Below are 19,369 nucleotides of genomic sequence, written 5' to 3'. Positions count from 1 at the left end.
TCTGGAGTGATGAAATACTATAAAACTGGATTGGAGCTGCACATCTTTTTAACATCTCTAAGAATCATTAAAATGTACACTTAATACAAGTGAATTTTATTTTATGTAAATTATACCTCAATAATTCTATTTAAGAAAAAAATTGGCCTACTGACTAAATGAACAATCTCTAGCTAGACTGATCAAAATAAAAGTGAGAATACTAGGAATTTTTAAAGGATTATCACTATAACTTACAGGCATTAAAAAATGTTGAGGGATCCCTGGGTGGCGCAGCGGTTTGGCGCCTGCCTTTGGCCCAGGGCGCGATCCTGGAGACCCGGGATCGAATCCCACGTCGGGCTCCCGGTGCATTGAGCCTGCTTCTCCCTCTGCCTGTGTCTCTGCCTCTCTCTCTATCTCTCTGTGACTATCGTAAATAAATAAAAATTAAAAAAAAAAAAATGTTGAGGGACTATTATAAACTTTATGTTAATATATATGATAACTCATGATATGCTCAAATTCCTTGAAAAATGCAATTTACAAAAAGATACATAACATAAAAATGAGTTATAAAAACTGAACAGTGAGAACAAAAACAGACACATATTTATAGTCAATTGATTATAAACAAAGCCACCAAATGTGTGTAAGCAATCCAATGAAGAAAAGAAAGTCTTTTAAACAAATAGTGTTATGAAAAATGGATGTCCATATGCAAAAAATGAATCTCAACAAGTACTTTACATCATACATAAAAATTAATCCAAGATGGACAAGAACCTGTCAAAGCAAAAACTCTAAAACTTTTAACAAAAGAATATCTTTGTAACCTTAAGCCAGTAAAAACTTCCTTGTATAAGATACAAAAAGAAACAACCTCAAAAGAAAAAAAAGCACCATAAATTAGACTTCATTAAAAATAAAAACTTCAGGGGCTGGTTAAGCATCTGCCTTCAGCTCAGGTCATGATCCCAGGGTCCTGGGATAGAGCCCCACATGGGGGGGAGAGGAGGGAATAGGGGCTCTGCTCAGCGGGGAACCTGCCTCCCCCTCTCCCTCTGCCTGCCACTCTGCCTACTTGTTTTCTCTATCAGATAAATAAAATATTTAAAAATAAATAAATACTTCAGCTCATGAAATGATCAAAAGATAATGATTAAGAAAATCAAAGAAAAGAGCTATAGACTGGGAGAAATTATTTGTTAAACAGATACCTGACAAAAGACTTGTATGTATTTTAAAACCTTTTATAAATCAGTAACAAAAGGACAACCATTCAAGTTACTGAAATGGACAAAAGATATGAAGAGACATCATAAAGGGAAATATAGAAAAGGCAAACAAATGAAAAAAATCCTCAAAACTATTAGTTCAAAAGGAAATGCAAATTAAAATTGCAACAAGATACCATTAAATAGCCACCAAAATAGCTAAAATAAAAAATACTCATAGCATAAATGATGACAAAAAGGGGAACAATCAAAACTCTCATGTTATGGGTGGCAGTATAAAAACTGTGTAACCACTACTGGGGAAAAGATTTGACAGTTTCTCCTAAAGTTAATAACTACCCTACAAGTAAGCAATTTCACTCGTATACTGACCCAAGAGAAATTAAACGATGGATTCACAAAATAACTTACCCAAGAAAGTTCATAGCAGCCTTGTTAAGAACAATCAAAAACTACAAACAGCTCAGATATTCATCAATAAGAGAACTGCTAAACTGTATATTAAACAAATAAAATTCTAGATAGCAATAAAAAGGAACTAATAATTCAATACACAAACAATATAAATGAATCTCAAATATTATTCTGCTTTTCTTGCATATGACCATTTCACAGTAACAAGGACTGGATGGCCCATTCCCCACCTTAAGCAACTAGAGAACTGAAAAAAATACAAGAATCAATGGTGTTAGAAATTGACTATCAGCGGGTACAGGACTATGATCTTCAAGGGAAGGAAAACAAACAAGTTGAAACCTATGCTGTCCCAGCTTACCGCAATTTCCAGGCCATGATAAGTGGAAGGGAACCCAAAAATAGCTGGGGAATCAAGAAGACTGAGATCAGACTTAAGGGCTGTCATGGTGGCTGTTAATTTCCAGGGCACATTACTAGAGAGGAAAATGCTGCACAGAGAGAAAACTCTAAAGCAGGAATCAGCAAATGTTTTCTGTAAAGGGCACATAAATATTTTAGGTTTTGCAAGGCCACATGATCTCTGCCATAACTACTCAACTAATTAAAACACGAAAGAAATAAAGATAATATGTAAATGAATGAATCTGCCAATAAAACTTTAGTTAAAATAACAGGTGGTGATTAAGACTCGGCCTGAGTGCTGTAATTTGCCCACTTTTGCTCTAGAAATCTACAAAGTGATATTCTTAATTTAAACCTGGGTATGATATAAACATGACAAAGTGTAAACTTCTCAATGCCAAGAAAATAATCCGGGATCCAATAGGTCAAATAATTTCCAAAGCTCACACAGTTATCAGACTAGTTCATATTCTCAATAAAGGTAAAAAGGCCTTAATACATGGAGCATCAGGTATAGTCCTCAAAACCTATCACCTTGAAAGTGGAGCTAAATGAGCCTAACATTAAAGTCTTCTCCTATATGCCCTAATAATGCTTAAAAACAATCCTTGTGGGACGCCTGGGTGGCTCAGCAGTTGAGCGCCTGCCTTTAGCTCAGGGCGTGATCCTGGGGTCCCGAGATTGAGTCCCACATCAGGCTCCCTGCATGAAGCCTGCTCCTCCTCTGCCTGTGTCTCTGCCTCTCTCTCTGTGTGTCTCTCATGAATAAATAAATCTTAAAAAAAAGAAATCTTTGCAAGGACCAAACAGATTATAAATAACTACAACCCCAAATAAAGTCTGAAAATATTTACTAGAATAACAAACTACCAGGGTATTCAAAAACAAGGCAAAAGTATATGACCCATACTAAAAGAAAAAAATAAGTCAATAGAAGCAAACAGAAATAACAGATGATGAAATTAGCAGACAAGGACGTATAGAGAGTTATTAATATGCTCTACATGCTTAAGAAGGTAGAGAAAAAAACATGAGCATGATGTGAGAAATGGAAGATTGAAAAAAGACTCCTAGGGGCACCCAAGAGGTTGCAGATTGAGTCCTGCATGGGGTTTACAGTCAGCAAAATCTCAGGGGACTCTGCTTAGGGCTCTCTCACCCTCTCTTTTTGCCTCCCCTCCCCAACTCCCTACTCATACACACGCTCTTTCTCTCTCTAAAATAAATAAATAAATCTTTAGGGACCTGGGTGGCTTAGTCAGTTAAGTGTCTGCCTTCAGCTCAGATCATGCATGATCCCAGAGTCCCAGGATTTAGCTCACACCGGGCTCCCCACTCAGCAGGCAGTCTGCTTGTCATCCCACTCTCCTGCTCTCTCTCTGTCTTTCTTGCTCTCTCTCTCAAATAAAATTTTTTTAAATGTTCAAATGGAATATATAGAGTTTTAAAACACATACTATCCAAAATAAAAAATATAACAAGAGGGATAAACAGCAGATAAGGTACTAGCAACGTAGTTAAGGATACCTGGGTGGCTCAGGTCATGATCTAGGGTCCTGGTATCGAGCCCCACATTAGGCTCCCTGCTCAGCAAGGAGTCTTCTGCCCCTCCCTCTGTTTATGCACACATTCTCTCTCTTTCTCAAATAAATATAATCTTTAAAAAAAGAAAGTAGTATTTAGAACAAAGAAAAGTATCAGGAATAATGAGGGATACTTCATAACAAACATGCGAAAGTATCAAAAGGATATAACTATCCTACATGTCTATGCCACTAAAAAAAGAGCTTGAAAATACATAATGCAAAACTGATTTTTAAAAATCCACAATTATACCAGAATATTACAACACTGCTCTCTCAGAAAAGAAAAACAAATCAAGGAGGAAACAAAGATTTAACAATATCAATTAACTTCACCAAATTCACACTTACAGAATACTATGCCCAAAACCATAACACAAATCATTCTAAATTCACAAAAAACTTCACCAAGGTAGACCATACTCTGGACCAGAGAACAAGTCTCAATACATCAAAGATATCTAAAATCATACAAAGCATGTTCTCTCACACTACAGGAGAATTAAACTACAAATCAACAGCAAAAAAAAAAGTATTTAGAAAATCTGAAAAAAAAAAAAAAAAGAAAATCTGTAAATACCTGGAAATTAAACAATACATTTCTAGATAACTCATGGGTCAAGCAAGAAATAAAAACCAAACTTACACAATAATTTGAACTAAATGGAAATGGCAACATAACTGTGATGGCTACACGAATGCACCTCTCATTTCCCAAGAGCAGAAGCATAATGGAGTAAGAGTCCCAGCTGCTGCATTCTGAAATCCAGCTCCACACTTGTACCAAGGCCATGATCTCCATGGACTGCTTCTAGCAATGACTGAGTGAGGCAGGAATACCATGGCAATTCCATAGTTAGGGGATAGAAGCCTCCTCTGTCAGAAATCTCTGGCACAAGAACTCCCCAGTTGCCTTGCTAAACCTTCCTCAAAAATATCCTATAGTGTAACACACACACACACACACACACACACACACACACACACACGAAAGAAAAGAAAATATACTGTAGTCTGAGAAAAGGTTCTACCCAACCTTTTTGTTTTTCTTCACTTGGGGTCAAAACCCACATCACTATCTGGTGATTTTCTCAGTCTCCTACAGGTGCCTCATTTTCTCTCACAGGCATTTTCCCTAATACATTTCTTGCACATTTAAACCTATCTTGGTAACTGCCTCTGAGAGGACCTAAACTGTCAAAATAACACGTCAAATGTGTGAGATGCAACTGAAGAAATGGCTAAAATAACATTTATACCATTAGGTGTCAATAACAAAAAAATCAAGAAGTCTCAAATCAATCACCTAAGCTTCTAAATTTTAGAAATTAGAAAAGTAGGGCAAATTATACCCCAATTAAGGAGAATGAAAAAAATAAATATAAATCATTGGGATGAAAAACGGAGCAATAGGAAAATAAATCAATAAAGTAAAACAAAAGGTTCTTTGACCAGATTAAGAAAATTGATAAACCTCTAGTCAGAATGATTGGAGAACAGAAGTAAGAAGATATATATTACCAGAATCAGGAATTAAAGAGGGAACAGTACTAGAAATCCTACAGGTATTATTTCCCAACTTATAAAGAGATGATCCTTCAAATGTTTGCTAGCCCACGTTATGCATTGCTAGCCCACAGAATCTTATTTAAATTATGATATAGGGCAGCTCGGGTGGCTCAGCGGTTTAGCACCACCTTCAGCCCAGGGTGTGATCTTGGAGACCCAGGATTGAGTTCCACGTCGGGCTCCCTGCATGGAGCCTGCTTCTCCCTCTGCCTGTGTCTCTGCCTCTCTCTGTCTCTCAAGAATAAATAAATAAAATCTTTTTAAAAAAAATAGCTGAAAGCCATTGGTTCCATGAAGAATAGTTAACTCCTCTAAGTTCAAGCTTCTAGGAGTGACGATCTTATACCATCCTGAGACCAATGTAGGGACTGAATAGAGGTTTCAAGACTGCCATGGTAGCATGTGGGAAAAGCTCTGGTGAAAATGAAGAGAAGAAAGCAGCAGTATGTTCTTAGCTCTACTCTACCGCTCCCCAGTGAAGGCTGGGAGGAGGTGCCAGAAGCATTCTCAGCAAAAAATGAGAAGGGCTTCTAATGCAGAAAAATGTTAACAGAAAGAACACCAACAGAATGAAAGTGTATTTTAAGTTATCCATCAATTGTATATGTTAAGAAAGTTCAGAGACTGTCCAAAAATAACTGAATATAAATTCAAACTGGTTTTCAAACTTAGCCACAGCCCCAGAAGGTGCGGTAAATTATAGTCTAACATAAAAGAGCTGTGCTAGCAATAAATTGGAAATGAACAAAAAAAAAAAAAAAAAGGAAATGAACAAAATCACAAGCAAAATTAAATAGAAACTAACAATAAAATGGTCAACAAAAGGAAAACTTAATAGTATTTCCTACTATAGTCTCCATAGTAATTGTTCCTACAAATATCATTAGACGAACGTTAACAAGAACACTACAATTAGCTCAAGACAATACTGTTCATGCACTGATAAAATTACAAAGGAAAAATAAACTTGCTTAACTAAAAAATTAAAGTATCATACTGATAAACACTGAAGAAATTTTTTGGTCATGCACATGTGCAGATGTAGCCTTGTAAGAGTACCAAACATTTGTGGCAGTCAGATTTCTCAGGAAAATACCATATCATACTCCTAAGCAACACACACACAAAAAAAAATGGATGTATTTCAGCATTTCCAAACATCAATTTTAATATCTTTTAACTTATTCAACTGGTTACTAATAAAAAGTTCTTACAAACATGTGAAAAATAATTCTAGGTATTTGAATTTCATAGCATAACCTCAGGAACTAAAAAAAGGATGTGCATTTTGAAATTACTGTGCAAGTTCATCAGAAGAAAATTTCTGGCTGGAAACCATGGAATGAACTTTGCTAAATTCACTCCTTTATTCTTTTGCTTAGAATGCCCCCACATATTCATTTTAAATATGAAATGCCTTCCTTCTTCCCTTCCATCTTCCTTAAAGTTTACTTTCTCAAGGCTTAATTCTAGTTTGCCATGTTCCACAATAATTTATTTAATTTGGGTCCCTTGGTAGAAAACATCACTACATTTAGAAACAATACCATTCAGTTACTTTACACATGTTAGTTTTCACTTCCCACTTAGAAAATTAAATTCAATATGACAAAGACCATTAGAAGAATAGCAGAAAAGACTTGGAATCTACCAAACTTATCTGAGCCTAAATCCTAGCTCTCCCATTTAGCAGAATCATAAGTTTGGGAGATTTATTTTATCTGAGTCATCATGTTTTCTCATAAACAGTAATATTACTATCAACCTTGTAGGATATTTGTGAGGATTAAATGAAATAATATTCAAGGACTGCTTTAATCACATCTTCCTTCTTTTTCTCCACCTGTAAAATAATCATATCTTCAAACACCAGCAGCTAACATTGCTCTGCAGATGTAGCAGGTACTTGATAAAACTCTGTGATACACTGATTGGTACCTGATACAAATATCTGTAATATCTATCTCATTACATTAAACAATACAAAATAAAGTGTATAAAAACACCATAGAAAAAGCCTGTTCGGAAGCCTGGGTGGCTCAGCGGTTGAGCGTCTGCCTTTGGCTCAGAGCATCATCCTGGGATCCAGGATCGAGTCCCATTATCAGGCTCCCTGTGAGGAGCCTGCTTCTCCCTCTGCCTATGTCTCTGCCTCTCTCTGTGTGTCTCTCATGAATAAATAAAATCTTAAAAAAAAAAAAAAGAGAGAAAGAAAAATGCTTGTTGAATACATTAATTCAAACAGGAAACTATTATTTCTGCATTCCAGACTAAGAGTATTATCACATTTTCACATATCTAGAAAGTCCTCCAGACTGGAATTAAAAGATCAAAGCTTCCCACTATTAATATCTTACCAATTTTATAACTTGTTCCTATTATAATTAAAATAACTGATATAATTCACAACTCCTTGATTCATTATTTCTGCCTATGCTCATGTCCCGATCATCAGACAAGTTTTCTGGAATAAATTCAACCACTCCAATAAATTCCATAGTCAACAGCTTGAGCATTAATTGCTTTTGTTCCTTCATCATAGTAAACTATGGTAAAGAATATAATATAAAGCTCACAGGACATAATTAGCTGTTTCTAAGTTGCCCCAACTATGGACACTATTTCAGTTTCTTTTATGTCCATAGTATGATTGAAATGTTATCTAGAAATATGGAATATTAAAAAAAAAAAAGGCTTCTAAAAAAGGCATTTGGGACCTAAGTAAAATATCTAATCACAAATATATGGTATAAATCAAACAAGTCACAAACCCTACTTACACTCAAAATTCACTGGTCTACCATAGTTTTTATTTATATCCGTACCCAGTTACACTTACAATGAGCCAGGAACTTTAAGAGTTTTATGTAATTATTCAAAAAAAAAAAAAAAACACTCAACAATCCTATACTAATTCAAAGGGATAGCTGCACCCTAATGTTTATAGCAGCACTATTTGTAACAAATTATGGAAACAGCCCAAGTGTCCATCAACCAATAAATGGATAAAGAAGATGTGTATATACACACACGCACATATATAATGGAATTATTACTCAGCCATACAAAAGATGAAATCTTGCCATTTGCCATGATATGGATGGAACTAGAAAGTATTATGCTAAGCAAAATAAACCAATCAGAAAAAGACAAATACCATATGATTTTACTCATATGTGGAATTTAAGAAATAAAACAAAAGAACAAAGCGGGAGAAAGAGAGAGGGAGGCAAACCAAGAAACAGACTCTATGGAAAACAAACTGATAGTTACCAGAGGAGAGGTGGATGGGGGTGGAGGATATGTAAAATAGGCAATAGGGATTAAGGAATGCCCTTGCTGAAATGAGCCCTGGGTGTTGTATGGAAGTGCTGAATGACTATATTGCATAACTGAAATTAATATTATACTGTATGTTAACTAGAATTTGAATAAAAACTTTTAAAAAAATATTTTAATTATAAAAGAAAAGAACTGAGTACCCTAAGTGGTAAGTGATTTGCCCAAAATCATACAGCTACTATGTATGTACTAGAGGAGCCACAATTTGAACCCCTTTTAATAATATTCAACTTTACAATTTTAATCATGAGCAACTATTCATTTTATAAAAGGTTTATTTATTAAAAGTACTCACTATAGGATTACCCTAATTTATAAGAACATCCATTTCCTTTAAAATATGACTGAACTAACAAAACTTCTGTATATTTACATATAAACTCTTCAAAGTTATCTATGGTGGCAATTAAAACAAACAATTTAATCAAAATAATAAAATAGCTAGAGATATTTATTTATTCAGCTAGAGATATTCATTAAAAGAAAGTAGTAAGTGGCTCAATTATATATGCATAGATGGATTTCATAATGCATAAAAACTGATAAAGCTATTTTTAATACTAATTTTCCTAATATTTCAAAACACATTTAAAGATAAAAACACATAAACAGAATTCAAATGCTACTTGCATTTTCCTAAGACTTGATAAAGGACACATGACTTCTTTGTTTGCTACATTTTTATTTGGTACCTCAGTGCAAATTGTATATTAAAAACAGAATTAATGGAGCACCTGGGTGGCTCAATCAGTTGGGCATCTGACTCTTAATCTCGGCTTAGGTCATGATATCAAGATCCTGGGATAGAGCACTGGGGTCCTGCACTGGGGTCCACACTCAGCAGAGAATCTGCTGAAGGATTTCTATTCCTCTCCCTTTATCCCTCCCCCCACAGTGCTCTCTGTCTCTGTCTCTAAAATAAATAAATGAAAATAAAATAAAATAAAATAAATGAACCTTTTTCAAAAAGCAAAATTAATAATATTAGGTCATGTTTTATTTTCATTTTTCAGACCAAATGGTCTTTTTTTTTTTTTTTAATTTTTATTTATTTATGATAGTCACACAGAGAGAGAGAGAGAGAGAGGCAGAGACATAGGCAGAGGGAGAAGCAGGCTTCATGCACCGGGAGCCCGACGTGGGATTCGATCCCAGGTCTCCAGGATCGCGCCCTGGGCCAAAGGCAGGCGCCAAACCGCTGCGCCACCCAGGGATCCCCAGACCAAATGGTCTTAAAGCACTTAAACTGTTTGTCACGAACTTATGGCTTATAGGAGAAAACTGACTACTCAATACAATTTTTATTTTATTTCAGATACAATTGGGTATTAATTTCCTGTAACATTTTTAACAAAGTTTAATCTTCAAATGAGATCAGAAGAATAAACAATGCTTGATATAAATAGCTAAGTACTATTTGTTGCAGTCAGAAAAGCCAATATATATCACAAATGAATTCCCCTCTGGCTCACCCACTGATAATATAAAACTTTTTAAACATTAGGTTAAAGTACTCAAACAGCTTTCCCCTTTGGCAATGAATGGCACATTCCTCTAAACTACTCCCCAGTAATCCCCCACAAAGAACCAAAAGCTATACTTAAAAATAATTCTTAGGTTACCTTTGTGACTCAGTCTGCTTCTGGTTTGCATACAAAAGCACAATGAAGTTTAGAACACCATCTTGTCTGAAAAAGCACCAGATTCTCAGCCTTGGATTCTGGCTCCTAATTTTATGCCCTGACCAATGTGTCTTTCCTCCCTCCCAAAAGACTAAGACCTATGGGGTCCTTGGGTGGCTCAGCCAGTTAAGCATACAACTCTTGATTTCAGTTCAAGTCATGATCTCAGGGTTTGAAACAGTCCTGTAAGTGGCTCCATGCTAGATGTGGAGTCTGCCCACCCCTCCCCCCAAAAAGACAACACTAAGATTTAGTTACTTACATCTGTAGATTTTCTGTATCTAACAGTTTAATGACACAAATTATCAACAAATGCAACACAAAACCCTGTTTTTCTCAAGTCTTTTCATAGGTTCACATAAGGATGGTATATTCGGGAATAGTATTCTTTTGGGAAAAAAATTATAATAACTTGTGATATAAAGAAGAAACAGAAGACCCTAAAATTATATTGCTGGGATCTGAAACAATGAAATTAAAATAACTAATGCCTGACGGAGAAACAACATTGGAACTCTTATTTTAAGAGATCAGGATCACCTAGCTTGCTCAGTTGGTAAAGCATGTGACTCAATCTCAGAGTTGTAAATTTGAGCCCCACATCACATGTAGAGATTAGTTAAAAAAAAATAAAATCTTTTTTTTAAAAAAAAAAAGAGTTCAAAACTATCAGCACAGAAAAGCCAAAATAGAAATATAATGAAGTTTTTCGGGGCACCTGGGTAGTTCAGTGGTTGAACATCTGCCTATGGCTCAGGTTGTGGCCCCAGGGTCCTGGGATGGAGTCCATCAGGCTCCCTGTGGGGAACCTGCTTCTCCCTTTGCCTATGTCTCTGCCTAACCCCCTCTCTCTCGGTCTCTCTTCTCTCTCTGTGTCTCTCATGAATAAATAAATAAAATCTTTAAAAAAATGAAGTTTCTCGTATTCATGCATAAGATAGTGATTACATGGAAATCTCTTAAAAAAGTCAAGTCATAAATTATACAAATACTTTTCTAAAATCCTACCTTAACATGTCTCCATCTACCGAGAGTTTAATTCCTAGGAACTATAATTCAAAGAATTCATCAGGTACAATATATGTGAACATCCCTGACCAAAATCTGTTCATTGTCTCAACTCTACATATCTCAAAACATAATAATTAAATCTTCATTTCTTACTCATTTTAACCCTTAATCTTTCTCTGGGTTTATTAAATAAATTTTATCTCCTCAGTCACATCTTAAGGATCTATTTCTAAAACCCTGTATCACATTTGCATGTCTTCCTTGGACCGTCTCCAAGTTCAATATAACTGACTTCATTTGTTGTGTTGGACTTTCTTTAAGTAGAGCAGATCAGGAAAGGAAAAGGCCATTGTTCTGGCTCCTGTCCCTTACATTACTCTGTCTATACAGTCAGCCCGCTATAAGAAGCAAGAACTCAAATCCCAGCTTCCTTCAAATCAGAAGGACACTTCAAGTAGAATTTATAAACTCTGTTATTTAATATTCTCCTTAATTAAATAATGAGGTATAACAGAATGAGTCTTGGTGTCATCTTTTATATGTGGTCTAATTTCTCTGAGACTCAGTTTTCACATTGCAAAAATAAGATTATCATCTATTTCATGGAGATATAAAAACAAAAGATGACAACTTTTTTTTTTTTTAAGATTTTATTTATTTATTCATGATAGTCACAGAGAGAGAGAGAGAGGCAGAGACACAGGCAAAGGGAGAAGCAGGCTCCATGCACCGGGAGCCCGACGTGGGATTCGATCCCGGGACTCCAGGATCGCGCCCTGGGCCAAAGGCAGGCGCCAAACCGCTGCGCCACCCAGGGATCCCAAAGATGACAACTTTTATTAAAAAGAGCCATCAGGACAGACCCGATGGTGCAGCAGTTTAGCGCCCCTTCGGCCTGCATGTGGTGTGCTCCTGGGGATCCCGGGATTTTCTAAAGAATGTAAGAACATTCAACTACATAAACATTGGATTTTCATCTACATTATGTTCAGTCTCTCCATTCAGTGATATTAATAAATTCACGTAAAAACTGTGTCATTTAAAAATTTCACTTTGCGGGCAGCCCGGGTGGCTTGGCGGTTTAGCGCCGCCTTCAGCCCAGGGCGTGATTCTGGAGACGGGGGATCGAGTCCCACCTCGGGCTCCTTGCATGGCGCCTGCTTCTCCCTCTGCCTGTGTCTCTGCCTCTCTCTCTCTCTGTCTGTGTCTCTCATGAATAAATAAATAAAATAAAATAAAATAAAAAAATTTCACCTTGCCCTTAAACCAAAACCTGAATTGTTATATAATAATAATTGGTATTCTATCATACACTTAAGTTACATGAATCTCAACAAGCATTAAAGTAACTGGATTACATGATAGCCAAAAAAATCAATTTCAGGTGGATAGTATAAAAGTAAAACAATAAAGGCATCAAAAGACACTCTCAAGAAAGTGAAAAGAAAGAAGCCATAGAGTGAAAAAAATTCCTATTTTTTCTAAAATTGCTTGTGGGGCTTTTTTTGGGGAGGGAGGTAAAAGAAAATACTTATTTCTCAGAGCAAATTGGAATAGGAGTATGAAAGTGGGCAACAGATCACAAATGCCACTACTGATATCACACAACCAAGAATCCCTATCCCTTAAAAGATAGTAAATAATTTTTTTAAGGTTTTATTTTGAGGTAATCTCTACACCAAACATGGGGCTTGAACTCACAACCCCAATATCAAGAGTCACATGTTCCAGCCAACCAGGTGATCCAGCAAATAATTTAAATTTCTATAACACATATGATTAATAAAAGGCTTAGATCCAGAACATATTTAAAAAAACTCCCTACACATCAGTAAGTCTTGAGCAGGCATTTCAGAGAATAATATAGCCAATGCTCAATGTCATTAGTGATCAGCAAAATAAAATGCAGATCAGAATCACAAAACACTATAAAATACCCACCAGAATGGTAAAACCGGAAAAGACAGAAAATCACAAGTGCTGACAAAAATACAAAATAACAAGAATACTCCTGGTAGAAGGACAATTGGTAAAAACCACTTTGGAAAATGATTTGACAGTGAACACACGTATTCACTATGACCTAATAACTCTATTCTTAGGTAAAATAGACACCAAAACAATGTGCGTACATGTGCACCAAAAAACACATATTAACACATTAGCATAACTCAAAATACCAAAGACTCAAAAGGATCCAAACATCCAGCAATAGCAGAATGAATAAATAGTAGTATATTCCTCCAATGGAACATTATCTAGCAATGAAAATGAAAAAAAAAGAGCTATATACAAAACCATGGATGAATCTCACAAATATAACATGAATGGGCCCAACATTAATCAGGTTAAAGCATACATGCTTAAATGTTAAAGTTATATACAAGAGCAAGAAAGGGACTGCCATAAAAGAAGACTGACTACTTTGAGGAAAAAAATGGGGTACTGACCAAATCTAAAGGGTTATGAGGCAGATTTTCTAGAGCATCAACAATACTTTTTTTTCTTTTACCTCTGATAGTTACACAAGATGTTCACTTTGTAATAATTCACTAAGCTATATAGTTTGGTTCTGTGTTCTTTTGTATATACATGACATTTCATAAAACAAAAAATTGTACGAGAGGGAAAAAGAAAAAAAATAACAAGGTCACAATCTTATCTAAAAAGAAACCTGAGGTATTAAAGTAAATGCTAAGGGCAAATGAAAAACTGATAGCAAATAAGCACATGAAAAGATACTCAATATCACTAGTCATCAGGGACATGCAAATTAAAACTATAATGAAATAATATTACACACTTGTTTAGAATGCCTTTTGTTTTCCTAAAATATTTTTAAAACTCAAAATATTGAGCACTGGCAAGGATACAGAGCAATTGAAACACTCCTACAAGGCTGGTGAGAATGCAAACTGGTACAGCCACTTTAAAAAACAATTTAGCAGTTTATTACAAAACTAAATATACCCTTACCATATAATTCACCAATTTCATTCTTAATATTTGGCCAGCAGAAATGAAAACTTACGTACACACACAGCTGTATGCAAATGTTTATAGCAGCTTCACTCATAATCATTAAAAAACAAACAAACAAAAAATCCAAATGTCCTTCAACTGATGAAGGATAAAGAAACTTGTATATCCGTAAAATGGTATATTACTCAAAAAGGAACAACAATAACATCTGAAATACATGTTGCTAAGTAACAAGCCTTGACCTAAAAGACCTGTATGTATGATTCCATTTATATGACCTGGAAAACCCAAAACAACAAAGATACAGAACAAACCACTAGTTGATAGGGAGTTTGGAGGCTGACTATGAAATGGTAGAACATTGAGGAGTAATGGAACTGCTCTATATTATTACTATGCTGGTACAACTCTGCATTTGTCAAGACCCTGCGTATCACAAAGAATGACCTTTGCTATATATGAATTAAAAAATGAATTTTAAAAATATTTAAAACACTATGGTCATAGCACTACCACAAGTATCAAAATGACAAATACTTCAAATATAAAATTCCCTCAAATTCAAGAATCTTAAAAATGTTATTACCTAATTACACAATGTAAAGAAATCATTATGTAATTCACTTAAATATTTAACTATAATAATAACAATAAACATTACTGATGGGGCACCTAGGTGGTACAGTTGGTAACGCAGCTTACTCTTGGTTTTGGCTCAGGTCATGATCTTATTATGGTCATCAGATCAAGCCCCATATCGGGCTCTGCACTAGGCATGGAGCCTGCTTAAGATTCTCTCTCTCCTCTGCTCCTCCCCCCCTTCCTCTCTTTTTCTCCCTCCCTTAAAAATTTCTGATAACATTAAAGTTGCACTTAGTTAACATTTTATATATATTTTTTAATCCTCCAAACAATCACGAAAAGCAAAAAGTATCTCAACTTTACCAATGAGGAAACAAACACAAAGAATAAAAAAATACCTGGGCAGCCCGGGTGGCTCAGAGGTTTAAGGCTGCCTTCAACCCAGGGCCTGATCCTGGAGACCCAGGATCAAGTCCCACATCAGGCTCCCTGCATGGAGCCTGCCTCTCTCTGTCTCTCTCTGTCTCTCTCTCTCTCTCTAATAAATAAATAAAATCTTAAAAAAAAAGAAAAGAAAAGAAAAGAAAAAAAAAGAAATATCTTACTCATGCATACATATCTACTAAGTGGTGAAGCTGAAGTTTAATCCCCTTGTACTAGAGTCTTTCCATGCCTATTTTCTTTTCTCTATATTGTCCCTTAATTCAAAAGTTTTAGTAATTCCTTAATGAGAAATTTTTTCTTTACAGTATCTGATAATGTGTTAATACTGTATATAAATTTATAAATTTATATAAATTAAAATTGATCATGGACATTTTATATTACTCAGGGACCCACATATTCCTAAACATATTTAGGAAGTTAAAATATGCAACCCTGCACTCAGATGTTTAGACTCTAACAGCCGGCACACATATGACAAACAAGGTAAGCAATTTTAAAAATCAAAAAACAGTAATCTGAATGGACAGCTGGGGAGAAAAATATGGGTAGTGTTAGTACCTCATAATAATAACATAGTTCTAACTGCTTCCTCCTATCCTTTGCATCATCACTGTCATTCATTTCGCTTATTACCCATACGCATAAGCAAACACTCAAATATAGTATTGTTATTAAACAAACTGTTACCTGTTAGATTAAGAACAAAAAAGTAAGTTTTTATTTTACCATCACTCTTTTCTTTTCTGATGCTCTTCCTTTATTTAGATCTGAGTTTCTCACCTGTATCACTTTCCTTGGCTCTAAAAGAACTTCTTTCAACGTTTCTTGCCAGGAAGGTCTACTGACAGAAAACCCCCTATTTGTCTGATAATCTTTATTTCTCCTTCACTTTTTTTTTTTTTTTAATTTATAAAGAGAGAGAGTACAGAGGGAGAGACAGAATCCTTGAGCAGGGCAGACTCCCCGATGAGCATAGAGCCCAATGCAGAGCTCAATCCCAGGACCCTGAGATCACGACCCAAGCCAAAATCAACATTCAGCCACTTTACCAAATGAGCCACCTAGGCAGTCCAATTTCTCCTTCACTTTTAAAAGATAATTTTTCAGGGTACATTATTCTAGGTTGGTGATTTTTTTTTCTCTCATCATCTTAAATATTTCATTCCACTCTCTTGTTTGTGTGGTTTCTGAGGAGAAGCCAGATATAATTCTTATTTTTGCTCTTTTATAGGTAAAAGTATTTTTTCCTCTCTGGCTGCTTCAGGATTTTTTCTTTATCTTCAATTTTCTGATATACTTACGTATAGTTTTTTTGGAATTTATCCTACTTGGTGTTCTCTGAGCTTTCTGGATCTTTGGTTTGGTGTCTGATGTTAATTTGGGGGAAATTCTCAGTTGTTACTGTTTCAAATATTCTGTGCCTCTCATTCTTCTCCTTCCATTATGCATGTGTTATACCTTTTATAGTCATCCTACAGTCCTTGGATATTCTGTCCTGGTTTCCTTTTTGGGTTGGTTTTTATTTTTCAGTCTTTCTTCTCTTTAGTTTTCAGTTTTCAAGGAGTGTATTGATGTATCTTCTTACTTAAAGATTCTTTTGTCAGGACTATCTAGTCTACTAACGAGCTCATCAAAGCTATTTCTCATTTCTGTTAGAGTTCTTTTCTCTAGTATTTCTTTTTGATTCTTTCTCAGAATTTCCAACCTTCTCCTTATCATTGCCCACCTGTGCTTGTATGTTGTCATCTACTTTATTCATTAACACCCTTAGCATATTAATCATGACTGTTTTTTTTTTTTTAATTTTTTATTTATTTATGATAGTCACAGAGAGAGAGAGAGAGAGAGGCAGAGACACAGGCGGAGGGAGAAGCAGGCTCCATGCACTGGGAGCCTGATGTGGGATTCGATCCCGGGTCTCCAGGATCGCGCCCTGGGCCAAAGGCAGGCGCCAAACCGCTGCGCCACCCAGGGATCCCTCATGACTGTTTTATATTCCCACTCTTATCATTCAAATATCCCTGCCATATCTAAGCCTGGTTCTGATGCTTGCTGTCTCTTCTAACTGTGTTTTCTGCCTTTTAGTATTTATTTATTTATTTATTTATTTATTTATTTATTTATTGCCGAGGCTTTATTTATTTATTTATTTATTTATTTATTTATTTATTTATTGCCGAGGCATAATGGACTGGGGAAAAGACACTGCTATAATATAAATAGGCCTTTAGCAATGTGGTGGTGAGGTATGGGGAGTGGCAGAGCATTTTATAGTTCACTGATCAGGTCTCAATCTTTTAAAGAGCCTATGCTTCTAGATGGCCAACTTCACATGTGCTTCTCAGTCCATCCCACTTCCCCTTAGGTAGGGCAGGGTAGTTTGAGTGAGCTAAAGTTATGTTGTTTCCCTTCTCCCACAAAGAAGGCTTGAGCAGCTAGAATTAGTTATTTCCCTTCCACTACATCAGATAGGTTCTCATAAATTCCAGCAGGTTAGGCTCTGACTAAATGGCTTCTCCTAGAGGTAGGCCTTATTAAGAACAGAATGCTCTGAATATTGCAAAATTGTTCCTTTTCCTTTTCCTCTGCCAGAAGCAAGAGAAGATTTTTCTCTATATTCACTGACAGAAGCTGGTAGAGATGTAAAAGAGAAAACTCACAAAAGTGCAGGGGCTCTCAAAAACTGGCTGCCCCACAAACTTTTGAACTCTCAGAGTTGTCCACACCCAAACTCCAGGAACTTGTCAATTACAATCAGATTTCCCTACACCATGGGATCCCTGGGTGGCGCAGCGGTTTGGTGCCAGTCTTTGGCCCAGGGCGCGATCCTGGAGACCCCGGATCGAATCCCACATCAGGTTCCCGGTGCATGGAGCCTGCCTTCTCCCTCTGCCTGTGTCTCTGCCTCTCTCTCTGTCTCTCTCTCTCTCTGTGACTATCATAAATTTAAAAAAAATAAAAAAAAAAAAATAAAAAAGATTTCCCTACACCAGCACTAGTTCCTGGCGAGGTTGCTGCTCTGGCTGAGTTGTGATTCTCAGCCGATCTCTCCAATTTTGAGGGCACTAATTTGTCTTGTGACCTCTCTTCATTTATGGAACTAAGAAAAGTTGTTGGATTATTCAATATGCTCAGCTTTTTACTTGTTTTAAAATGTAAGAAGCTGGGATGCCTGGGTGCCTCAGCGGTTGAGCATCTGCCTTAAGCTCAGGGCGTGACCCCGGGTCCAAGGATCAAGTCCCGCATCAGGCTCTCTCTAATGAATAAATAAATAAATCTTTAAAAAATAAATAAAAATAAATAAAATGTAAGAAGCTTGGCAATATCCAAGCTTCTATTACATGCCATACCAGAAACCAGAAGTCTGTATGTTCTTTTAAGAATGTTTTCCTACACTAGAAGCTTAAAATATACAGAATAAGAAAAAAAAAATACAAATCCAATATCATGCACAACAAAATTGTGTTGTGTACTTTGAAAATTATTTATTACTTTTCACTTTCCCCTTACACCACACGTATTCTTCTTGTTTCTACATGCTAGCCTAGATCAGATACTGTTCTTAAACATCTGAACCTTCCAATTTTTCCGTAGAAATCAATATAAAGTTATAAAGTACAATCCTTAAAATATATTCTTCAAACAAGCAATTAAAATACAGCATACCATTTTGATGCCTGTGGAAAATGTCACTGGTTTTATAGGTTTAGGTTTCTCAAGTTGCATTTCCAACTGAGTAGATCTATCTTTATGCTGAGCCAAAAGTAGAGCAACAGGGAGATCAGAACTCTCCTGTAAGAAAAGTAAAAGTATAATATCAAAGTTAAAAAGGAAAAACTAATGGGCAACAAGTCTTTTATTTTAAATTATGCCTTTTCATAAGCATTTGATGTCAACTTAAATATTCACTTTATGGAGAACACTTCACAAAAATTTTAACATTCCATAATAAGAAAAGGCTGTTTGAGATTCATAAATCAAAATAACCTGCAAAAAAGTATTCTTATAAAATGCACATTAGAGACAACATAATAGGGTCTTATTTCATCTAGGAAAGCCAACCGTATTTATTAAACTAAAAAAATTAAAAGCTAATCACACAAAGAATAATACAAAGTACTATAACTTAGATCAG

At 35.7% G+C, this 19,369-nt stretch overlaps 1 protein-coding gene across 1 annotated transcript in view; it reads right to left on the bottom strand.

The window, feature by feature from the left end:
• The window catches only part of MNAT1 (MNAT1 component of CDK activating kinase), a 193,192-nt gene that overhangs the window by 95,316 nt on the left and 78,507 nt on the right, over positions 1 to 19,369 (bottom strand). Inside the window, exon 6 of the mRNA XM_026000560.2 lies at positions 18,901 to 19,026. Coding sequence (XP_025856345.1) covers positions 18,901 to 19,026 — 126 coding nt within the window. The remainder of the gene's footprint in view (positions 1 to 18,900; positions 19,027 to 19,369) is intronic.

Source organism: Vulpes vulpes, chromosome 6, assembly GCF_048418805.1.
Source record: "Vulpes vulpes isolate BD-2025 chromosome 6, VulVul3, whole genome shotgun sequence".
NCBI classification, from domain to species: Eukaryota; Metazoa; Chordata; class Mammalia; order Carnivora; family Canidae; genus Vulpes; species Vulpes vulpes.
The sequence above is the reverse complement of the archived record's forward strand: the minus strand, read 5'-3'. Positions and strand labels throughout refer to the sequence as shown.